This window comes from Rhizomucor pusillus (genome assembly GCF_041956525.1).
Source record: "Rhizomucor pusillus strain CBS 183.67 unplaced genomic scaffold VTP01scaffold_17, whole genome shotgun sequence".
Taxonomy (NCBI): Eukaryota; Fungi; Mucoromycota; class Mucoromycetes; order Mucorales; family Lichtheimiaceae; genus Rhizomucor; species Rhizomucor pusillus.
In genome coordinates this window covers 89567-113194 of record NW_027192159.1, presented here as the reverse complement: position 1 = coordinate 113194, position 23628 = coordinate 89567, and the positions used below count along the sequence as shown (strand labels likewise).

Sequence of the window (23628 nt, the reverse complement as noted above, 5' to 3'; positions counted from 1 at the left end):
GATCGCTAGCTCGAATATCCATCTCTTCTAAACTTGATGCACAGCAATCCAAGGCAAACCATTTGAAATGACAACCGCGTTAGTTCAATTACAGAGCGTTCTACCGGTATGGCTACTATGGTTTATTAGGGGAACAAAGGATGGTATTAGAGGAAAGGAATGAATTTACAACAGTAAAAAAGCACTTGATGAGAATTAACAGGAGGAAGAAAAAAGAAGAAGAACGATAGTAGTGTAGATGTGATGAGAAGGTAGGAATTTACATGATAACACAGTCGCCGTCCTTGCTATCAGGTTTACCATCTGGCTGTCGTGTATGTTTACGTCGTTGTTTAGGTTGTCCAGCACCTGATCGCTTGAGCTCTGTCAGGCGCTGCATTGCTCGCTTGTTATTTTGCGCTGCCGCGCGCATGTACCATTTCTTGGCTTCGTCCAAGTTTGGCCGTACTCCAATTCCAGTCTCAGTGTAATATGCGACAGCGTACTCAGCTTTGGCGTATCCTTTATCGGCAGCCCGTCTTGCCCACAAGTATGCTTCTGAATCGCTTTGCTTCAAGATTCCTTCAGCGCCTGTCAAATACCAACCAGAAAGCGCCAACTCAGCTTCCAAGTGACCTTGCTCGGCTGCCTTGGAATACCATGCAATAGAACGTCTAGGATCTATGGGACAATTCAAGAATCCATTTTCATACGCCAAACCCAACTTGAATTGAGAAGGTGCATAGCCCAACTGAGCAGCTTGCGTGAATAACTCGCGCGCATAATCGATATCTGGAATGACAGATGCAATGCCTTCCTTTTCATAAGCCAGACCCAGTTCGTGGAAAGCATGTGGATGAGGCTGATCTGGGTGCTGAGTCGCTCGTTTCAGCCATGAAATTCCTTCGCGAGGATTCTTTGTTTGGTTTAGGAGGCCTTTGAGCAATATCAAGCCGAGTTTATACATGGCCGATGGATCACCCAAGTTGGCTGCCTTTCTGTAGTATTGAATAGCATGTGCCTTGTCCTTTTTCGTTCCTGCACCTAGCTCATAGCACACAGCAACGCGGTAGTTGCAGGCTGCGTGATTTTGCTTTGCGCCTTGCAGGTAGTATCCAAATGCCTTGTCGATATCCTTCTCTAATCCAAGGGAGCCTGTGCCGTATGCATTCCCAAGGAAGAACTGAGCTTCTGCGTAACCCGTTTTGCCGATACTCGAAGATGATGCCAACTTTTTTACAATCTTTTGGGCTTCGGCTGTTAAAGTCTCCTGTGCTTTGCGAGCTCGCTTTGGATCTGGCTCCTTCTCCGTTATTTGCGGTATAGCTTCCAATAAATACTTTGCAAGATCTAACTTGACTTGCGGATCATTGCTTGATTTGGCATTGTCTCGAAACATTTGCAAATTCTCCTTGGTAGGAGGTGGAAACTGGTTCTGTTTGGGAGGACGTCGACCGGCGTGAACTGCTGCAAGCAACGAGCTATCTGGCATGTAAGCTGCACTGTCTGCAGCCAATCCTGCTTGGTAGCTGAGCCGCCATGGGTTCGCCTGTGGCGACATGAACTGCTGCTGCTGTGGCGGTGGTGGCGGAGGTCGTCCATTTGGTGGATACGGGCCAGGGTAGGCTGTTTCGGGATACGGTGGGTACATACCAGGCTGAGGATAAAAAGGCTGTTGTTCGGGATAGTAAGATCCAGGTTGTTGTTGAGGATAATATGGATTACCCCACTGAGGAGGTGGTGGAGGAGGAGGCCCCATTGGAACACTGTATGGAACCGGCGCAGGAGCAGAAGCCATCATTGGTGTAGAGTGAGGAGCAGGCGCAGGTGGCATATGCTGAGGCAGTATTTCTGGAGGTGGAGAGCGCTGCAGAGGCATCTGACCAGGCGGATACGGCTGATAACCTTCTTGCGGCTGGAAAGGCGGTCCAGCTCTAGGTGCTTCTGCAGGCACGGACTGTGCAGTGCTCGAGACGCTCGACCGACGGGACTCTTGAATGACTTTCTTGAGCTGTGGCGAATTGGAGGCGGGATCATCTATAGTCTGCTGTTGCATAGGTGTGTTCTTTGGATTCAAGGACAGCGCATCAAGACTCAAGTCGTTCACTGTCGGAACACTCGGCGTAGATTGAGAAGAGTCTGACGGTTGCGAGGGAGTGAGCTGAGGCTGTCGAACCTCGACAGCGTTTGACGCTGGCGTTGTCATTGGGCCGTCGAAAAGGAGGGGCGGAAGAAAATGAAATCGTTATAGCCACTTCATGAGCTAGCGTGGTACAGCCACGTTTTCTGCTCAGTTTTGTTCCGAAAAAATCATAAACGTTTAGTCTAATTTTAATGTAGGATGCTGACAGCGACGTATGATAAATGGATGCATATGTACAGTAAAGATACTTCGGGAAACAATTGCTTTCTTTTTTCTAATGTGCAAGCTTCAGCGAATGCATGTTAGCCTTCTCCTGTGTTTCGAGGCCGTTAGCATATTGGAAATCGCCGCTAAAATAGGTTATTGCTAAGCATGCTAATAGTCCAGCAGGGAAACCGTATCTATATTTCCGCACTTACCTAGTTTCATACTCGTACATGTCCAGTGCTACAACACAGCTCTCACGAACAACACGTTCGTTATCCTCCTTGAACGTCTTCAAAGTCTCGAGTACTTCAGGCGTGGCAATTGATCCAAGTGCCTCGGCAGCTTCGTGACGGACCATGTATTGCTCGTTTTTATCTTGCAGAGTTTCTGTCAATGCAGGTACAGATGCAGGATGTTGAAGCTGTCCAAATACGTAGGCGACTAACCAGAACGACGAAAGATTAACAATGTGTATGCTAGTAAATGATCATCGATGGATACTACCCACCTTCGTGACGGAACAATGCACTCTTGTCCTTGAGACCCTTGGCAAGCTCTTCCACAGCTTCCGTGTTACCGATCTCGCGAAGTCCAAACATAGCACGGTAGCGCACAAACAAGGGCAAGCTAGTATCCATGAGCTGTCTACCCAACTCCTTTACATCCTTGGTATCGCACGATGGCGGCGCGGGATCAACAGAACTGTAGACGCTCTTGTTGCTCTCCTTTTCCTTCTTGTTGGCGGGATCATTGTCGTAGCAAATCTTGTCAATAGCCAATTCACAGGTTTGTACAACAGATTCGGCTGGATCGTTCAGGTATTTTTCCAAGATCGGGATAGAGTCCAAGCTTCCAATGGCACCCATCGCTTCAGCAGCCTTGTATAAAATTCTTTACTTAGTTCCCTCCTCAGATATTCCATCGCACATCAACAAATCCATACCTCGTGTCGAACCATTTCGTCCTCCTTTGGGTTCTCCAAGACTTTAGCAAGGATAGGGTTGGCAATAGGGTTACCAATCTGACCCAAGCAATACGTCAGCTCATGCTTTAGCAGGGCAGACTCATCGCTTAATGCTGAAACAGTAATAAGATAACACTCTTTGTGTAGGAACACTGCGATGTTTTCCCGAACCTTTTGCAATAATGTTAATAGATCGCTCGTCCGCGATGTTCTTCAACGTAAATAAGGCACGGAATCGTTCTGCAAGAGGGGTCTGTCCGGAAGCGTTGCAAAGCACCGCTTCGAGATGATCATAATTGACGTTCAATTGAGGTTGAGTGTCCTGATCCTCTGCCATTGTGTTAAAAGGGAGCCTGATCTGCCAAGGCACGAAGAAAAAAGTTTTTCAGCCCAGAAGATTGCGGCATTGCATGGCCTTATCAGATTTTGAATCGAAAAAGGCAGGCGTCATGGAAATCTTTTGGCAAATCGATGTCCATTGCTGCTTTATTCTGGAGAAGGCGTGCATGGTCAAATCGTGATACAATGAAGCTTATATCAATATGCGACCGTCTGGAAACTCCCTGCATTTTTTAATAGATGGAAATATCCTCATGGGCATTCAAGTTGGAAGTGCGACCATTGAAGATACCTTCTTTTTAAAGAACCATTCTGTTCTGCTGCGGTTGCACGAATTAGGGTGAACTTACAGCTGTTGGAAGTGTATGAGCATGCATAAATACAAAACCTGCTCGAGCAACGAAAAAAGCAGAGCGCCGGTTGAGTAAGCACTCAACCTCCGATGCTGCCTGTACCCCATTCGAGCTTCTACAACAAGCGGTAGCCCAACTATTGGGCAAAAGCGTAACTACTGGCTGTATATCTAAATGATATGATGTTTCTAAGCTTCAGTTATAGCGGAAAGTACTAAACATGTATCATCATCTAAACATCAATTTCATGCCGAGTGCATATAATAATTGCGCGAATTTTGTAAATCTCAAAAATCTTAATTGCATGGCGGCGCAAATTCCTAGCATGACTCGTTGTTTTCTTGTCGAATGCAAAGTGTATTCTCACATCGCGCTAAGAAAAGAAGTACAACTTCCGGAGCATCGAGGTTAGAAGAAACTGGCAATGTTTCAGAATAGATCGGGTCTGCCCACCAGCTCCGCCCCAAGCGTCGATACATCGAGCTCAGAGTGATTGATTGCTCACCTCAGTCCCCAACCGATACAACCAAAAAAGCACGTATTCGAGCATACCAGTTTCTCACCTTATCCTTTCTCTAACAACAGTGGTGATTGCAGGCGACATTGCAACGGGAAGTCAGTTTTGTTTTTCTTGTCAATCTCTAGCGAATTGACAAGTACGACGAAACGATCTTCATTTCTTTTTCTTCCACAAACAACCCTGGCATGCCAATTTACCAGAGCCATTCGGGAACGACAGCGTTCCGGTCGTTCTCGGCCATATTTGGCGGCGCAACTCGACGATCGGCCAAGATCGCATCTCGCAGCCCCATTGAAATGGTGGTGGTTGTGCTAATCCTTGCGTCGTTTTGTTATTTTTATCTATTCAACTTGGCACGCACCTCCGATATTTTTAGTGGCACCGTGACCAGACTATACCCTACCAGTGTTTATGCACCCGAAAACGCAAATGCGTTTGAAAAGCTCGACCGTACTGCCAGCGACCCATCGGTGCCATCGAACAACGCCTTGAAGATTCAGCTAAAGCAAGTGTCCATTTCTGACCCGAACCGCGAAACTGTTATGGTAGATCGCACCTTGCAGGCCGTCGCAAAGTTGCAAAACTTTATCGAGAAAGAGATTCTCGTGCCCGATACAGCTACAACGAGACGTTATGCATACAATCCGGATTTGTGTTACAAAGTGAATAACAACGCTTGCTTTTTCCAATCACCTCTGGAGTTTTGGAAGAAATCCCGGGCAATTGATGGCGCTGAACAGCAACAGTCAATAATCTTGTCGTTTGCTTTCAATGCGACGGGCGCCTACAGACAGCGTCTCGCAGACCTGTGGGAACACAAAGTAACAACTGTAGTTCCTGGAGATTTGGTATCGCTATCCAGCATCAGTCATCAAGAAAACATCTTTTCGTGGATGTTTATCATCGTGTGCAACGTGTTTATTCGTATCAGAGAGCTGATTAAGGCAAGTCTACTATACACGCTTCTTTCAATGTATAAATGTTAATTCCTGTTCTAGCTCGCGGATAACCTGGATATTGTCGTCATCCTTATGGGTTATTTGATGATGACAGCTACTTTTGCTTCCTTGTTTCTCAATATGCGTGCTATGGGCTCGCGTTACACACTGGGTAGGTAAAAGAAATAGCGAAGTTTGTGTCAAAAGCTTTAACCTCGCTTTTAGCAACCGCGATCGTTTTTAATGGTTTCTTTGCATTCATGCTCGCTCTTTTGACAGTGCATGCATTGAATGTTGATGTATATCCAGTTGTCTTGGCGTTAGTGATTATTTTGTGTAACGCTAATTTTGCATGAATGTTAACAAAATTTTTCTTTTGCAGCGAAGCGATCCCGTTCCTCGCAGTGACGATCGGTTTTGAACGCGCTACCAAACTTACCAAACGGGTCTTCCAGCTGTCAAAGGAAACACCTATAAAGACGCAGGATATACGCAAAACCATCGTCCGCGCAGTGGAATCCGTTGCAGTCCCCATCGCACGCGATTGCTTTATGGAAGTAGTTATTCTTGCGATTGGTGCCAAATCTGGCATCTCCGGTCTGCGTGAATTCTGTTTCTTGAGTGCATTGCTCCTTTCTTACGACTTTATCTTAATGTTCACCTGGTACACCGCGGTCTTGACTCTCAAGCTAGAGGTATGCAAAGGAGTGATTTTTTACCATTCTACGGACCATATATTTACGTTTTATGTACGTACGTAGCTGACCAAAATACGAGCATTGAATGGCACACCTGTTCCAGCTTTGAAGAAAGGCATAGTCAAGCAACCAGCAAACACTGGATATGTGCGCCGGACGGTCGTCAAGGTGCTCAGCGACACCAACGCTGCTGGTGACCCGTCATCAGCAGACGATCAAAGAATGGATGGCTCCATCATCGGCCGTGTCAAGCTGCTCATGATTTTTGGCTTTGTGTTAATGCATATTCTCAAAGTGTTTTCATCCATCCGCTCTCCTGGACCGCAAGTGGATATCACGGAACCGATCGTTGCCAATGCACTGGGAAAGCTACTTGAGCAGCACAAAGCATCGCCGCAAGGTTCTCTGCCACTTATTGTGGAAGTGTTCCCGCCACTGCCTTTCCACGTCGCTTCATCGAAACAAAATCTCGTATTGAATGCTATTTCTCAGCCGCTTGAGGCATTGTTCAATGCTTGCACCGTCTACATTCAACATCCCATCATTAGCAAATGGTTGACGCTAGCTTTGTGTGTCTCGCTCTTTCTCAACACGTACCTATTCAAAGTGGTTCGTCAACCCAAGCAGCTAGATGACCGCGCAAAGCAAGCCGAATCCTCCCCAGTAGCACCGCGACAAACACCGACCAAATTAAACACTGCTGTGAGACCTGTGGAAGAGTGTCTCGCTCTTATCAAGTCACCTGAAGCGTTGAACGACGAAGAGGTGATCTCTCTTGTTCAGGCTGGCAAGCTAGCATCCTACGCACTTGAAAAAGTACTCGGCGATCTTACTCGAGCTGTTCGTATAAGACGCGCGATCATCTCACGCGCGTCCATCACCAAGACGCTAGAGGCGAGCGCGCTTCCTTTGGAGAACTACTATTACGAGAATGTGTTTGGAGCGTGCTGTGAAAATGTTATCGGTTACATACCTTTGCCAGTTGGCATAGCGGGTAAGCAATTCTATGTTTTTTATTTCCGGCTTTGTGTTGCTGACCGGTCTTATCAGGTCCATTGAATATTGATGAGGATAGTATCCACATTCCTATGGCGACCACGGAAGGATGTCTCGTGGCATCCACAGCGCGCGGCTGCAAGGCGATTAATGCAGGCGGCGGTGCACACACCATTGTTACCGCGGACGGAATGACACGAGGTCCCTGCGTGGAATTTCCCAACGTTTCACGCGCTGCAGAGTGCAAGCGCTGGATGGAGCATGAAGGTCACCATATGGTCAAGGAAGCATTCGACTCGACATCCCGGTTTGCCCGTTTGCGCAAGGTCAAGATTGCTCTTGCTGGCAAACTCGTATTTATCCGATTTTCGACCACCACCGGTGATGCTATGGGGATGAATATGATCTCCAAGGGCTGCGAAGCAGCGTTGAGTCTATTGGCAGAACATTTCCCGGATATGCAAATTATCTCGCTATCTGGCAATTACTGCACAGACAAGAAGCCTGCTGCCATCAACTGGATCGAAGGCCGCGGTAAATCGGTTATAGCCGAAGCTATCATCCCAGGCAACGTTGTCGAAAAAGTTTTGAAAACCTCAGTTTCTGCACTTGTCGAGCTCAACACGAGCAAAAACTTGATCGGGTCTGCGATGGCCGGTGCGCTGGGTGGTTTCAATGCACACGCTGCTAATATCCTAACAGCAGTGTACTTGGCGACAGGTCAAGATCCGGCACAAAACGTCGAGAGTTCGAATTGTATTACACTCATGAAGGCTGTGAATGACAGCAAAGATTTACATATCTCCTGTACCATGCCTAGCATCGAAGTGGGCACCGTCGGCGGCGGCACTATCCTTCCGCCTCAACAAGCTATGCTAGATATGCTCGGGGTCCGTGGACCGCACCCGACAAATCCGGGCGACAATGCTCGACGTCTTGCACGGATTATCTGCGCTGCTGTCATGGCGGGAGAGCTGTCGCTTTGCGCCGCTCTGGCTGCTGGCCATCTTGTCAAGGCTCACATGGCTCACAATCGTGCAACTCAAGCGTCTTCTTCTTCTTCTTCTCCTCCAACACCTTCACCCTCACCTGCACTAAACCCTGGATCGTGCATCAAATCTTAGATATTGCTTTATACAACATCATTCCATTGTACAATAAACTACTATTCCTGCAACGGCAACGTTTCTACCACATAATCAATATGCGTTTTTTCATTTACTTTAATTTCTACATCAGACTTTGGCTAGCAAGCATGATGCACCTGCAGTTGAAATGCATGAGTCGGACCTCCACTGGCTTCAATGTCAAATATGTGCGCAAGAAGCACGAGACAACAACCTACAGAAATGAGCATCTACAGTCAAGGCTCTGATTCGGAGAGTAAATCGTAGCGACCCTGATGTCGATCTCTTGCAGTTGCCAGTTGCGGAAACTGGTTGACGCTTATTCGCGAAACTACTTTTGCATCTGTATCTAGCAGCAAGAGCCTTGGGCTATGTATGAAGAAAATTCTTGATTCATGCAGAATCAAATGCTATGCATGTAATACGTGAAATTCCTGGACTCTAAGTGCAATGCATCGATAAAGAAGTAGACTGGTGGGAGCTAGGAACCAGGAATAATAATGATATGCTTAGCTAACAGCTTTTTTTATCAGACAAATACATATAGTACATAGCTTTTTGTTTAGGAAGGATACGCATACACATGCAAATATTATGTTTCGATGCTGCGTGTTGGTTCTTCAATTATACCTCTCACTTCATCGTGTGCGGGGGGGGGGCTGGCAGTCAACCTTATCCGGTGTAATTCCGCCCTGACTCGGGGCCATGCTCTTTGGCTTGCAACGTTTCAGCCGAGTTTCCACGCTTCTTCACAGGCCAAGAACATTACAGTTCTCACGCTTCATAACCCAAATGCCAGCAACGATTATTGACGGTAAAGCAGTTGCGCAGTACGTGTTGAAATTCTCGTCATCGTCGTCGACAAACCTGTTCCGCGCACGCTGACCCGGACACAACTGTTTAGATCCATTCGCGACAAGGTCAAGGAGAATATCGCGACGACCAAGGCCAAGTTCCCGCACTTCCAACCACACCTTGCTATCGTGCAAGTTGGTAGCCGCGAGGATTCATCGCTTTACATTCGTATGAAGCAAAAGGCGGCGCAGGAGGTGATTAATTTAATGCGGAATCGGTGACAAAAGAAAAAGAGATGATCTAACAATCAGCGTGTACAATAGGCTGGTATCGAGTTTACGCTCCAAAAGCTGCCCGAGTCTATCTCGCAATTCGAACTGCTTCAAAAGGTCAAGGAGCTGAACGACGATTACCGCGTGCACGGTATCCTTGTCCAGATGCCTTTGCCTTCGCACATTGATGAAACCGCTGTTGTGGAAGCAATTGATTATCAAAAGGATGTGGATGGTTTCCACGCTGTCAACATTGGCAACATGGCCAAACGTGCCGGTCAGCCGCTCTTCTTGCCTTGCACCCCCAAGGGCGTCATCACCCTCTTGAAATCCACCGGCATCGAGATCAAGGGCAAGAAAGCCGTCGTGATCGGTCGCAGCGATATTGTCGTAAGTTGATGCATAAAACTGTATCATATGTATATTCATTTGTAACCTATTTTGTGGAAAAAAGGGATCACCTGTTGCTACCTTGTTGACCTCAGAGAATGCAACCGTAACTTTGTGTCACTCTCACACTCAGAATATTGAGCAATTGGTAACAAAGGATAGGTGGACGTGGCTATTACTTTAACCGGCAAGGCTAAATATCGACTATGCTAGGTCCGAGAGGCTGATATCCTGGTTGTGGCGATTGGAAAAGCTGAATACGTCAAAGGAGACTGGATCAAACCCGGTGCTGTTGTAATTGATGTTGGAACGAACGGAATCCCAGGTACCAAAAAGAATATTTTTAAACAAGGGAACAGAGTATTTACGAGGAACCTTGCATAGACTCGACCAAGAAGAGCGGTATGCGCTGGGTTGGCGATGTGGAATATGCAAAGGCCAAGGAAGTTGCTAGTGCTATCACGCCTGTACCCGGAGGCGTTGGACCCATGACTGTCGCCATGTTGATGGAGAACACCTTTGCAAGCGCCAAACGCTGGTTCGAATTGGGACGTAAACGCGTAATTAAGCCATTACCGTTGGAGCTCAAGACACCTGTCCCAAAGGATATTGAGATCGCCATGTCCCAGACTCCAAAGCACATGGAAACACTGTGCAGAGAGTTGGGTCTCATTCCTGGAGAGGTTGGTTAAAGAGATAGGAAAAAAGAATTCGCGCCGGGATATTGAAGCATGATGTTAGTACGAACTGTATGGTGCCACCAAAGCCAAGATCAATCTTAGCGTGTTGGAACGCCTGAAGCATCGCAAAGATGGTCGCTACATTGTCGTTACTGGGTAAATTTTGTTGAGACAAAAAAAAAGAGAGAGAGAAAGAGCATAGACTTACACCAATGTATTACCAATTATAGTATCACGCCCACTCCTCTCGGTGAAGGCAAGTCTACAACCACCATTGGTCTTGTTCAAGCGCTCGGTGCCCACCTGAACAAGGTGGCATTTGCTTGCGTCAGACAACCTTCGCAGGGACCTACCTTTGGTATCAAGGGCGGTGCTGCCGGTGGCGGTTACTCTCAGGTCATTCCTATGGATGAATTCAACTTGCACTTGACGGGTGATATCCACGCAGTAACGGCTGCGAACAACTTGCTTGGTACGTATGGGAATCAGCTCGGGTTATATAGATCGCGTTGTGGCTGATACATAGGATATTGCTAGCCGCTGCTATCGATGCACGCATGTTCCATGAAAACACGCAGTCCGACAAGGCATTGTTCAACCGTCTCTGCCCCGCACAGAAAGGCATCCGCAAATTTGCTCCGGTGATGCTCAAGCGCCTCGAGGTAAAACAATGGTGGTGATTAGTGGATGGGCCCGTTTTCTAACCTAAAGGTATAGAAACTGGGTATCCAAAAGACAGATCCAAGCGAATTGACAGAGGAAGAAATCCGCCGCTTCGCACGTCTCGACATTGATCCCGAGACCATTACCTGGCAGCGTGTTATGGATACCAACGACCGTTTCTTACGCAAGATCACGATTGGCCAGAACCCTACCGAGAAGGGTCAAGAACGTAGCACCGGTTTCGATATCACCGTCGCCAGTGAAGTCATGGCCGTCTTGGCTCTCGCTACCGATCTGCAAGATATGCGCCACCGTCTCGGCAACATGGTTGTCGCTACCTCCAAGAGCGGCGAACCCATTACAGCCGACGATCTTGGTATTGGCGGTGCTCTGACAGTGCTCATGAAGGATGCCATCAAGCCCAATATCATGCAGACATTGGAAGGCACGCCTGTGCTCGTGCACGCAGGTCCTTTTGCCAACATTGCACACGGCAACTCGTCTATCCTCGCAGACAAGATCGCATTGAAGTTGGCTGGCACAGAAGAAGACATGGAGCCTGGCTACGTAGTCACCGAGGCTGGTTTCGGAGCCGATATGGGGATGGAAAAGTTCTTTGACATCAAGTGCCGAGTGTCTGGCCTGGTGCCGGATGCAGTTGTCATTGTAGCTACTGTCCGTGCTCTCAAGATGCACGGCGGTGCCCCCGAGGTGGTTGCTGGCAAACCGCTTCCGGATGCTTACACTGAAGAAAACCTCGAGTACTTGGAGAAGGGATGCGCTAACCTCATCAAACATATTGAAAATGCAAAGAAGTTTGGTATTTCGGTCGTCGTGGCTATCAACAGATTCACGCAAGTATTTTGACGTTTTGCAAAACAACACAGTAGCTTATACATGTGGTTTATTCTTTAGATCTGACACGAATGCAGAAATGGAACTTATTCGCAAGCTTTCCTTGGCTGCAGGGGCCGACGACGCTGTTGCTTGCGACCATTGGGCCCGCGGTGGCCTGGGTGCTGTTGATCTTGGCAAGGCGGTCATTGAAGCCTGCGAAAAGGACAAGCAGTTCAAGTTCCTGTATGACTTGGAGCTGCCTATCGAGGCCAAGATTGAAAAGATTTGCAAGGAGATCTACGGAGCTGACGGCGTTGAACTGAGTGACCTTGCAAAGTCCAAGGTTGCCTTGTATACCCAGCAGGGCTTCGCTTCCCTGCCCATTTGCATGGCCAAGACGCAATACAGCTTCAGCCACGATCCTGCACTCAAGGGTGTGCCAACTGGCTTTACTGTGCCTATCAGAGACATCAGAGCTTCGGTCGGCGCTGGCTTCCTCTACCCTCTCGTCGGCTCTATGCAGACCATGCCTGGCTTGCCTACCCGGCCATGCTTCTTTGATGTTGACTTGGATGAATCAGGAAAAGTTGTCGGCTTGTTCTAAAGAAAATAGCTCGTTACAAAAAAATATATCAAAAGAGTATGCTGTTGTCATCTTTCATTTCTTTTTTATTCATTGTGACTAATGCAAAGACAAAAAGAACAATGTGTAAAACTACCTTTTTTCATCCTCTAGAGAGACAGAGCGAAAGCGGGTGCAATGTGGGTTTGTATACAAATATGAAGGTAAGCGGGAGATATATGAGGACAATGGTTTGCAAATGATTGTTGCGAGGGGATAGTGGAAGAGTATATATATGTATATAAAAGAGAAAATGCGAGGTAGAGGAGGAAGGAGAAAATGCGCGCGCACTAGTACCAATATATATCTTAGGAGGAGGGTGCAGCAAGCTGATCGGGACTTGCAATACTGCTCAAGACACACTGATGACTTGCGGTCTTTTTGGCATCGTGGTATTGGCGCAAAAGATAATCGACGTTATCCAGACTTAATGGGCGGATATCAGCCAATTCCTTGATCTTTTGGGTAATAGCCTTGGCATCATCGTCGTTGAGATCCGACAATTGAAGTTGCTCGATACGGTTCTTGACAGCGTTCCATCCAGTGAGTCGGTGACCAATGCTAACGTAGCGAGACATGCCAAAGTCTTCTGGCTTCAAGATTTCATATGTGGATGGGTTGTTGAGGATAGCCTTGGCGTGGATACCAGCCTTGTGAGTGAATGCACAGTAGCCGGTGATGTAGTTGTTGAATGGAACGGTGACTTGGACAGCGTCGGCAACAATGTTTTCGACATCGCGAAGCTTCTTGAGATCGTATTTGCTTGTGACATATTGCTTGTCGGCAGCATACATTCTAGCAAACAAACCGCCGAGAGGAGTAATACCATTGCGCTCACCGATACCCAGAACAGTGGTATCAATGTGGGTAGCACCGGCTTCCAAGGCAGCGTAAGCGTTTGCAATAGCGCATCCGGTATCGTTGTGGAAGTGACATTCAATGTCACAGCTGACAACGGAGCGCAGAGTCTTGACGAGTTCGTAGACTTGGCGTGGATTAGCACAGCCAACAGTGTCGGCGATACCGACACGGTTAACACCAATCTTGTCAACAGCCTTGTAAATGGTAAGCAAATCGACCAGGTCGGAACGGAACGAGTCCTCGGTAGAGAAACGCACTTCAAGTCCCTTGCTCTTGACATACGTAATCACTTCAATGGCCTTTTGGGTAATGTAATCCATATCCTTGCCGTGAGAAAACTCACGAAGGTAGCTTGAAGTACCAATGACGATATCGAGACCGTCAACGCCAGTGTCGATGGCCAACTTGGCATCGTCCATGTGGCAGCGGACGTGAGTCAAGATCTTGGCCTTCAAACCGAGGTTAGCAATAGCGCGGCAGTCGTTGCGAGATTGCTCAGATGCGGCAGGAGAAGTGAGCTCGAGATAATCAACACCAATAGCGTCAAGTGCCTTGGCGATTTCAATCTTCTTTTCAGTGTCAAAGAAGGCATTGGCGAACTGTTCACCCTCTGAAATTGCATAATCAATGATCAGTAAGTTCTGATCAATAACGAGAGAATAAAACACAACATACCTCGAAGAGTAGACTCGATAATCTTAAAGTTGGAAATGTTGGACATCGGGTCAGGATACTTGGGCATGTAAGGCGACACGATGGGTTCGCGAGGACGGTTCACGTCGTTGTTGCTGTTGCTAGCGTCGGATGCAATATCTCTGGGAGGGGTCATATTGTGCGTAAAAAGTCCAAGGCAGAGTAAAGAAAAGATTCGATGCTGATTGTTGAGTAATGAAAAGAAAAGAACAAGGGAAACTGACGAGTATAACCCTTTATTTATATATGCGCGTTGCGATCTTGGATTTTTTTGCTGATGTGGAGATGATGGCTCACCCAAACCCCTTTGCAGAGTTATCATAATCTCCGATCTGTCCATCTCTTCCATATATGGATAATCAATCAAGATGCATCGTGTGGGACGAGAGATCAACTAAGCACTTCCTTTCTTGTAAACAATCTATTGGAAATAATAAGATTCGCTATGATGGACCTCGATTCCAGGTCGCTCACATCTGAAAATTTCCTGCATGCTTTGGCGCGCTTGAGGATAACTGGTGCGCATAAATTATTGACAACCTTGCAAACGACATCTGTAACATATCAGCAGGAATGTATTCATAAAAACAGCAAAATTAAGATCTTCTTGTGTTTTCTACTATTCTTCCTGTGTTTGTTCGTATTCTGCGCAAGTTTTCGAGCACCTTCTACTGGTGCTTCTCGGATAGCATGCTAGTCGACCAAGTTATGCTGCATTGATTTCGAGGTAGAGAGGTATTTATCATTTTTCGGATTTCCTTGCCATGGTGTAAACTTTTCAATAGAAAACTTGATGGAAGTTTTCGACAGTGTTGAGATATTGAGGGTGATCTTCATTGATGTTGCCGCAGCGGTATTTTGTTTCGCGTTACGAACCCACACGCACAGACAAGAGAACGGACCACAAAGACAGAAAACTTAGCGGACAGAAAGTTGTCCTAGCTTTTCTGATCCTAAAACGTCGACGCGTCAGAGAATAAAGGACACATTATAGACCTTAATGTCAATTGAATACACTCCACTTACCATCCCAGCTCTATCTTCTTGTCACTCAAAAAAAAAGCCTGTTAACGATATGGATTGTTCTAGGGACAGCGGCTGTTCTCTCCAGCGTCTTTACTTGTAGCGGATGCCTCGGACTTTGGATCAAACGAAGACTATTACATATGTGATATCAGGTAGAAACAGTTGGCAAGTCCTTTTTGAAGACGAAAGGAATCAAGACACTTACAAGTGACACACGAACAAGTCTCAACAGAGTTAAGGTCCGAGTGTAAGATAAGGTCAGAGCGGATGATTTTGCGCGATTCGTTAGAGCTGCGAGTGCACTGGGGAAGCTTTGACATGTGCTTCCTACAGGATTCAGAAAGCTGGTATTCAGACCACCTAAAGCCGCTATTAGCTGACGCAATTCCAGTTGCTGCTCTTTTTTGTTCCCGTAGTAATTCCCTTCTTAAAAGTGTCGTGGCGTCTGAGCATATTCCATTCGAGAGATGTTCGATCGTTAAGTATGGAGAGAAGTTCCCATTTTCCGGATCTGGATTTTCCTTGTGGTTGATCCTCCAAAATTCTTGAGATCGCGTCCCGGCCTGCGAGCATGTTGTGCTCGATAGATATTTTATGGCAGTAGCGAAGTGGATGCAATGCCGCCGGGGGAGACAAGTCCTCATCTTCTACGCCTGTACGTATCAGAGCGGTTCTACATTAGCAAGTAACAGGAACGAGCAACTCGCTGGCACAGACAACTTTTCTGGGATTAAACTCTTTAGATTATGCAGTGTAGCTTCGACGATTATACCATTATACGAACTTGAACAAAGAAAGAGAGATAGAAATAGACAAGCAGGATAATCCTTATTGTGCCCAATGGAGATCGGCTTTCTCTGGATTTCCTGAGAAGAACAGCGCAATTTCAAGTTCAAAACCGATATCTTTATCTTCTCCTTGAACGATTCGTGCGTGTCCCAGAGCCCTCTATTAGCCAGTCCCTGGCTACTGACAGAAGATGCTTCTGCTTTAGTCAGCTTTTCAGGCATTGTTGATTTTGGTGATACACAATGTTTCGGACAAAAAGCAGCCACTTCCCATCCAGCAATTTGATTTAACTAGATCCAGGATGAATCACGCGGAACGGTATCGTCGCGTTCTGATATATAAGGTACTGGACAATCTTGAGAGACCATATTTCAAGGTAGAGTCAAACGTATTTAGCACCAGGACATCAATCTCATTGTTGGAAATAAAGCTGTGTATTCAGTTGCACACGCAATGAAGATTGCTTAAAATGTACAAAATTTCATTGTAACCGTTGAATCAAAGAGACAGCACTTTCTGTTCCGTCATCTGTACCTCCGTAAAGTCGCTGGGTTAATTACATTTAGGCACCTGTGTTGCTTAGCAATGTTCACAGTTTTCCATTTTTACAACACAAAAAGTTTCAAGCTGCAAATGGATCCGAGAATAGATATGCCGAGAACGTTTCCTAAAGTGTAAATGAGAGAGCAAAAAGGCGGGTGTAAAAGGCACGTGAAGATATGCAAAGCTGTCGGAAAAGGGTACACAGAACGGCTGGACGGATGATCAAGCAAAAAAGGGCAACCGGCGACCCTGCGCCTGTCAGAATTTGTCTCACCTGGCAACGCCAATGGCGGGAGCGCAATCAAAGGTCGGCGGAAAAAATTTTCCAAGACCGAGCAGAGGTGCTTGAAAGGGGTTGGGGGAGCGAGAGGAAATGTTGTTACAGAAAAAAAAGAGCGGCGGTCGGATTGATATACTCTCTCTCACACACACATTCACTCTCTTTCTCTTTCTCTTTCTCTTTCGCTTTCCTTGCGTTGCATTTGATGGATTTCCCAAAGGGCCTGAAATTCAATCCCGAGACGCCTTTCGGTACACCGCTGTATCCCATCTTTGAACAGGCGTACCAAGCCGTCGTTGGCAAGCCAGCCAGCGAGTTCAGTTACACTCCCGGCGTGACACCTCTCTCCACCGGCAACGAAGGTACGTTGCTTACCCGTCATCATCTCGCCTCTAGCAACCTGCTAATCTACCGTCCTTTCTCTTTCTCTAGTCATTGCGACCTGCATCACCTACTTTGTTGTCATCTTTGGTGGCCAGTTCCTCATGAAGAACTTGCCTGCTTACAGACTTCAGGCTCTTTTCCAGCTTCACAACCTGCTGTTGACTTCTGTCTCGGGTGTCTTGTTGGCATTGATGGTGGAACAGCTCGCTCCCATTATCTGGAACCACGGTTTGTTTTATGCCATCTGCGCGCAGGAAGCATGGACCCAGCCTTTGGAACTTCTTTACTACCTGAACTATCTCGTCAAGTACTGGGAGCTTTTGGATACTGTGTTTTTGGTTGTGAAGAAGAAGAAACTCGGTAAGACAATTTGCATGTGTGTGCCTGTATGTTGCCAGTTTGGGCTAAACGGTTTTCATTTTTGTTGGGGTAATTAGAGTTTTTGCATTACTACCACCACAGCTTGACAATGGTTCTCTGCTACACCCAACTTGGTGGTCAGACCTCTGTCGTAAGTTGATAATAGAGAGAGTACAACGGGGAGTGTAAGAGATCGATCTAACTTTGCTGCGCTTGCAGTCCTGGGTTCCTATCACTCTTAACTTGACTGTCCATGTCTTGATGTACTACTACTACTTCCGCACCGCTGCTGGCGCCAAGATCTGGTGGAAGCGTTACCTTACTACCATGCAGATCGCTCAGTTCATCATTGATCTGTTTGTCGTCTACTTTTGCACCTACACTTACTTTGCCTACACTTACTGGCCTCACTTGCCCAACGCTGGCAGCTGCGCTGGTACCGAAACTTCTGCCTTGTTCGGATGTGCCTTGCTGAGTTCCTACCTCTTGCTCTTTATCAACTTTTACCGTATGACCTACCAAAAGACCAAGGCCGCTATCCAGAAGCGCGTAAACCAGAGCGGACAGGCCAAGAGCAAGAAGATTTAAAGCCAGCCCCTAATCCCATCTTTATATTGTGTCATAGAAAGCAATTTTCCATACCATCTATGCTGCCTTACCTTATCTTCTTTTCATCTTCTTGTATTCTTTTTTTTTCTCTCTCTCTCACATGCTTTCTTTTAATACTTTTACTCTTTTCTTGCCCCCAAAAAGTCTTGTCTTTTCACACTCCAACAACTAGTTAGTTTAGTACTTTACATAAAACTCTTTTTGTAATGGAAACAATCTTTTTTGAATATGTATACTGGTATGCGTTTATGCAAGTGAATATATACAGAGGATGCCTAATACAGCTGATTCCGAGATGTAACGAGGACGTGATATAATATCAGTGCCCAGGTATCCATAGGTCCTGGGATGCAGTAGCGCAGACAGTCCTGCCCACCAACGTGTCCGTCTGGTCGCACGTCCGTGATAGCCGCCATGTCGACAAATACGCCGCCAGCCGTCTCGACAATAGCGCGGGCCATGGCGTTCCTGCGGTCCAGCTCGCTCCAGCCGTACGGTAACAAACGTAACTGATCATCCGAGAGTTTAGCCTCTAGGGGTCCACGGGCATCGTCGCAGTAAGGGTGACCGACGGAAGCTGATCTGTAAATAATGAGCGCGTCCGGCGCACCTTGGCGGATCAATCGCATGGCCTCTACGAGTTCTCGGATAAAATCCTCATCGGTCTCCTTGACCATTCCACGGCTTAAGATATACACCGAGTACGCCTTGAGCATATTGCTGGAAACGAATGGCATTTGAATCGCTTCAGCGCTCGGGTGTCCCTTGGCACGATCGACCCGTCTGACGGTGGATAAAACATCGTTTCTTATAAACCGCATTTTTGATTCTGATCCTTCAATAGAGCATACTGTATGATCTTTGCAATTCATGTCACCGTAGCAAACAGTAGGTCCATCGCGCATCACGTCGAGCACAACGTCGTGGAAAGCATACTGAACGAGGTCTCCAACCATCAACATGTGCCGTCCATCCAGTGCCTCGCACCACTTTGTGGGATCAACCGGGCCGAGCGGGCAAGTCGGTTGCCACGCATATCGCAGCGCATCCCGCGGGTTTCCTTTTGCTTTCCGGTCGCAGGAACCATACAGTGGGTCCTGAAAATGGTTCTTGACAAGAAAAGGCGTTGCATACCGTGTCCATCGACCTCGCGTCCAGCAATCGACTAACGAGCGAAACGTATTTGCAGCCTCGGCAGTGTCCTTGAATGTGCCCGGAATGCCTTCAATGCGGCCGATAACGTCTTCGGCAACCTGCTTCGCTCGTGCCACTGCATTTTCGTGAAGCCGCAAACGCTCCAAGGGCGAGAGATGCGTCGTGGTATAGTTGGACGACGAGGTGACAAGATTGGGATGAGGCTGCTGGTACCATGGCAAAAGTGCAGTGCTAGATTGTTGGTGGCGGTGATCAGGTGATATACGACGTTCCTGGTTGTTGGCAATAATAGTCTCGGAAGAAGAAGACGGTTGCTGCGGGTTGTGCGACGAAGTCGATAACAGGAACACAAAGCAGTGGTAAAAGAGGCCAAGCAGGAACAGGTAAACTATAAAGCGAAGCCATCGCCCTCGCGGCCAGCCATTCATCGCTGCGTGCTGCAAAAAAGAAGAGAGAGTGGGAGAGAGAGAGAGGGAAAGGGCGAGCGAGTGTTGTGTTTGAGGTAAAAGCAGAGCTTTGCGTTCAAGTTGGTTTAAAAAAAGAAATTGGGCTTAGCGCGCGCGCCGTTGATATCTGCAGATTGGCATCGTCGAGCACTGGAGAGACTAGTTTATTGTCATCAAAGATCAAAGACCCATGGTCGTTGATTCGGTCGATATCTATGATTGCAAGTGCATGCGTTTACAAAGACGGTCTTTTTATCGTCTGATTTACTCCAGCCGTGGCCTTCGTGAATATGCCCAAATATATGCACAAGCGGTTTTATGGTGTCTACCTTTTCGCGGAGAACGGGGCAACCAACGTGTAACCCTCCTCTGCGAATCTTGTCATTGTAACCTCTCGGTGGTGTGTGCGTCACTAGAATCTGAGTATCCAAAGGTATTTGCTCCCAATATGCTACAGAAAGTACATGAGATATTGGTATGACGACAAATCAATGCAAAGTAATTGACGTACGTGTAAGATCGTTGGGCATGAATGCTCCGCCGCAATGTATAGGTGCATATGGACTGACAAACGTCTTGTATCCACCAAACTTTTCTGGTAAAACGAAGGGTTCATGTTCAAGGTATATGATCCCTGCTTGCTCGAACAGCGACAATACGTATTGCTTTTCTTGAATGAATCCGAATTGTTCGTCTAGCACATGATCGTGGTTCCCTGCTGTCACAATTTTCAACCTATGAAGATGGATTGGTCAGATGCTACGAATTCGAGGCTAGTTTGCTACGTACTTGTGAGGTAGTTCTTTTATCCAATTGATAGTTTCCTTGAATTCGACAAACGACGATGCTCTTGTCAGGTCACCAGCGTGTACTTGTAACATGAAAATCAATATAAAGAACGCCGATAATAAAGAATGAACTGTGTTCACTTACTAAATATATCGCCATCTGGGATGGGAAAGCTAAATGAGCTCGACCCATGCGTATCAGACATTACGACAAAGCGTGTTTTGCCCGGTATCTTTGGAAAAAGCCCATCTACAGCATCAGTAATAAACATTCGCTGTTTAAAGGAAGGCGTAAAGAGAAAAGAAATAAATAAAATGAAACGAGTAATGGTGCAACTTTTTTCATCTCCTCCCCGAACCGAATTGTATCACAAAAACACCACACTTTGTCTCCTCCTCCCCTACTACTCGAGTGAAAAAGTAACAGCACCAAACCCCTGTTTACCTCCTCCATGGCAGCAGCCGCCACCACCGCAAACAGCACTCACTATCACACAGACCTACCGTCCCTCGAGAGCGTACTGAATCGTCGGACAGCGCCGCCAGTATGTCTTTACAACTTTTACATCATTATGCGCGATCGTTTGCACATGGAGGAAGTGCTTGATTTTTACCTGGATGTGCAGCACCACGAACAGCTGTGGCGGCGTTACGTCAGGTCTATGCGGCGGTCAGGTTACCTCACAGAAGAGGATCTTGCCGAAGGCTATCAGTCACCTCGTCTCTTGAGTCGACTATCCCACGTCAGTTCTTCCGTTCCTGACGAGAAAAGAGCATCCTCACCGCTGACTCCCCCATCGCAACATACCAACAACAACAACAAACAGAACCTGCAGCAGCAGCAACGGTTGCAGGAAGACTTTTTAGAGGATGATGGCGAGCGGCGATACGAGTCGTCAGCACTCTCGGGCCCCGTCACCCTAGAGCGACCTCCCCTGACAGAGCACAGTGAAAAATTACATCGAAAAGCGCAGCTTAACCGGCAAGATCTGACAGATTCTGCGAATCGTATCATGTTGCGATACCTTGTGCCGTCAGCGTCCAAAGAAGTGACACAGTTACCGGTAGAGATGAAAGTCGCCATCCGACGCCAGATCGAGGAGAATGGACGGGATGATCCGCTTGTATTTGCAGAAGCAAAAGATTATCTGTTCGAGTACATGCGCCGCTATGCATATCCGAAATTTCTACGGGTCAAGGTCTGGGGTAACGTAACGCTGTGGCAGCAGATGGGTCGCCTCGTCCTTGGTCTTGTGGCGCTGCTGGCAGGCCTTACTACCGGTTTCAGTCTCATCTTCCTAGGCTACCCGCAGTGGGGTACACGTTTCTGGGTATGTTGATGATGATAATATCCCTAATTTCTTGATAATCCTAAATTGTAAAAAAGGTCCTCCTGCCACTGTGGATAGGGGTACTGAATATATTCACATTTTTAACAGGACTCGATCCTTTGTGGGTGCTGTTGTTAAACTTTAGGTAAGTTTTCTGCATTGTCGTGAACGATGCAGGTCAAGGTGCTAATGTGCTTTTGCTCCTACTTTGTTTAGTGAAACCACGACTTTTCATTTTAACAAGATTCGACAACCAGAGGTTAAACGAGTCCTCGTGTGGCGCTCAATATGGCTGCTCTTTGTCACCGTGTTAATTGCAATCGTGCTCACCATCATCTTTGCAGCCGTTCCCTCCAAACGACTCTAAGAATACTAGGATACCATTGATTATCTATTACTGTACTGTACAATACAATACAACATACTTCTCTTATTAGATTTGCATTGTATGTAGCATTTGTCAAGACAATCGGCCTATTTTGCAGGTGATGCTGGTGCCCTGTACATGCGAATGGGCTTGTAACTCGAACACTGAGCTCCATTGTCCTAAAGTTACCGTTTTGAGACCGATCAATGCAAAGCGACCGTCGATCACAGCTACTGAGCTAACATTGGAAATTTTTCATGCTAAGGAATATTCGTTCAATCATTGGCCCAAAAGTCGAGTAACTATGCAGGAGAGTACTTGGGTGCAACAGAGCGCGTATCTTTTTTACAACGTTTCTCAAACCGAGCTTGACCGCATATGGATCGGCTGGTGCCAAGTGGCTGATTTTCGCCTGCCACCAGCAGTGCGAATGACATGCGCCTTTTCCGTGTGTAAGTTAAAAAGTGTATATATATTGCGCCTTGTCGTCATTCCTTTCTTCTTTGTCTCTTTTTTTTTTTAACCGTTATTTTTTTCACATTATGCCACTGAGGTCAAGTAGTTCCCAGGCACTAGGATCTTCTGATCTACAGCGACGGTCAACAGCGGGAGCGTCCGGCTCCGCGAGTCCGTGGGACTCGATAGACGACCTCCAGGAACCTGTACTTCCATGGATGCAGGGTGCGAACGCCTCGCGCCAGTCGATCGGCAGTTTTATGACGCGGTCATCTCTCGACAGCAACGCTCGCGAGAGTCTGCATGTAGTCAAGCGATATCAACGAGAACTAGACGAAGGTCGCAAAAACAAAAGATGGACGAAATTCAAGTGGTGGTTGCTAATGACAAACTCGCTGGTAAGTCCTCCTAACTTGTTTCAGTAAACAGTACTTTCCCGATCTATGTATGCATTGTAGTAACACATCATCTGTTCTTAGCTTTTTGTGTACGGCTTGGCGTATCTACTTTTTGCACTGTTAACGTTTTTCAAGTGTAAGTAAAAGCATCCAGCGGTTGTACGGTCTGTATGCTAATCTTGTTACGTCTTCTTGTAGTTTACCTTCGCGCAGATGTTGTCCAGGTTGGCGACGCAGTCGTCTTGGGCCGTAAGTAGTGGATCGCACCAGATATAAAAGAACGCACCTTGTCTCACAGGTTCCAAACCTAAACGGGGGAATGTAGTCGTTACAGCCACAGGAGCGCTTTGCTTGCTAACTTCCTTTCTTGGTTACGCTGGCCTCATGCTCAACAATAGGCCCCTTCTAGCGGTATACAACTTACTTCTCTGGGCGTGCCTTGCAGTCATCGCAGCTATCGGATACTACGCATACCGTCGCCAAAAGTGGAATCTTCCCGGAAAACTATCATATCAATGGCATTACGGCTTAACATCTGACGGCCGCGCCCGCATCCAGGCTAACGTAAGTACTTAATGGTTTGCACTTTGCACAGCCACCTCCACACTGACTTGCGCCT

At 47.0% G+C, this 23628-nt stretch overlaps 10 protein-coding genes across 10 annotated transcripts in view; 5 read left to right on the top strand and 5 right to left on the bottom strand.

The window, feature by feature from the left end:
• Positions 1-259: 259 nt before the first annotated feature.
• VTP01DRAFT_3496 (uncharacterized protein) lies at positions 260-2185 on the bottom strand (the record flags this gene model as incomplete). Its single annotated transcript, XM_069382073.1, has 1 exon — positions 260-2185. One exon carries the CDS (start codon positions 2183-2185, stop codon positions 260-262), a length of 1926 nt encoding a protein of 641 aa, XP_069236238.1.
• A 211-nt stretch (positions 2186-2396) lies between these two features.
• VTP01DRAFT_3495 (uncharacterized protein) lies at positions 2397-3630 on the bottom strand (the record flags this gene model as incomplete). The annotated part of the gene is made up of 5 exons (XM_069382072.1): positions 2397-2472; positions 2542-2770; positions 2838-3207; positions 3273-3406; positions 3465-3630. The coding sequence occupies 5 exons, from the start codon at positions 3628-3630 to the stop codon at positions 2397-2399; spliced, it is 975 nt and encodes a 324-aa protein (XP_069236237.1).
• A 1060-nt stretch (positions 3631-4690) lies between these two features.
• Positions 4691-8261, top strand: VTP01DRAFT_3494 (uncharacterized protein; the record flags this gene model as incomplete). Its single annotated transcript, XM_069382071.1, has 6 exons — positions 4691-5449; positions 5504-5615; positions 5669-5762; positions 5826-6138; positions 6205-7135; positions 7192-8261. 6 exons carry the CDS (start codon positions 4691-4693, stop codon positions 8259-8261), a joined length of 3279 nt encoding a protein of 1092 aa, XP_069236236.1.
• Positions 8262-9056: 795 nt separating this feature from the next.
• Positions 9057-12505, top strand: VTP01DRAFT_3493 (uncharacterized protein; the record flags this gene model as incomplete). Its single annotated transcript, XM_069382070.1, has 11 exons — positions 9057-9094; positions 9169-9313; positions 9383-9721; positions 9786-9869; positions 9935-10046; positions 10106-10404; positions 10463-10557; positions 10632-10873; positions 10939-11063; positions 11119-11918; positions 11980-12505. 11 exons carry the CDS (start codon positions 9057-9059, stop codon positions 12503-12505), a joined length of 2805 nt encoding a protein of 934 aa, XP_069236235.1.
• A 326-nt stretch (positions 12506-12831) lies between these two features.
• Positions 12832-14213, bottom strand: VTP01DRAFT_3492 (uncharacterized protein; the record flags this gene model as incomplete). The annotated part of the gene is made up of 2 exons (XM_069382069.1): positions 12832-13994; positions 14060-14213. The coding sequence occupies 2 exons, from the start codon at positions 14211-14213 to the stop codon at positions 12832-12834; spliced, it is 1317 nt and encodes a 438-aa protein (XP_069236234.1).
• A 2707-nt stretch (positions 14214-16920) lies between these two features.
• On the top strand, positions 16921-18047 carry VTP01DRAFT_3491 (uncharacterized protein; the record flags this gene model as incomplete). The annotated part of the gene is made up of 4 exons (XM_069382068.1): positions 16921-17077; positions 17148-17459; positions 17537-17610; positions 17679-18047. 4 exons carry the CDS (start codon positions 16921-16923, stop codon positions 18045-18047), a joined length of 912 nt encoding a protein of 303 aa, XP_069236233.1.
• A 296-nt stretch (positions 18048-18343) lies between these two features.
• On the bottom strand, positions 18344-19651 carry VTP01DRAFT_3490 (uncharacterized protein; the record flags this gene model as incomplete). Its single annotated transcript, XM_069382067.1, has 1 exon — positions 18344-19651. The coding sequence occupies one exon, from the start codon at positions 19649-19651 to the stop codon at positions 18344-18346; it is 1308 nt and encodes a 435-aa protein (XP_069236232.1).
• A 191-nt stretch (positions 19652-19842) lies between these two features.
• On the bottom strand, positions 19843-20663 carry VTP01DRAFT_3489 (uncharacterized protein; the record flags this gene model as incomplete). Its single annotated transcript, XM_069382065.1, has 4 exons — positions 19843-20120; positions 20181-20404; positions 20459-20540; positions 20603-20663. The coding sequence occupies 4 exons, from the start codon at positions 20661-20663 to the stop codon at positions 19843-19845; spliced, it is 645 nt and encodes a 214-aa protein (XP_069236231.1).
• A 246-nt stretch (positions 20664-20909) lies between these two features.
• On the top strand, positions 20910-22155 carry VTP01DRAFT_3488 (uncharacterized protein; the record flags this gene model as incomplete). The annotated part of the gene is made up of 3 exons (XM_069382064.1): positions 20910-21788; positions 21845-21933; positions 22005-22155. The coding sequence occupies 3 exons, from the start codon at positions 20910-20912 to the stop codon at positions 22153-22155; spliced, it is 1119 nt and encodes a 372-aa protein (XP_069236230.1).
• A 542-nt stretch (positions 22156-22697) lies between these two features.
• Positions 22698-23628, top strand: part of VTP01DRAFT_3487 (uncharacterized protein) — a gene marked incomplete at both ends in the record, with an annotated part of 1731 nt that continues 800 nt past the window's right edge. Inside the window, 4 exons of the mRNA XM_069382063.1 lie at positions 22698-23009; positions 23091-23145; positions 23208-23258; positions 23335-23573. Coding sequence (XP_069236229.1) covers positions 22698-23009; positions 23091-23145; positions 23208-23258; positions 23335-23573 — 657 coding nt within the window. The remainder of the gene's footprint in view (positions 23010-23090; positions 23146-23207; positions 23259-23334; positions 23574-23628) is intronic.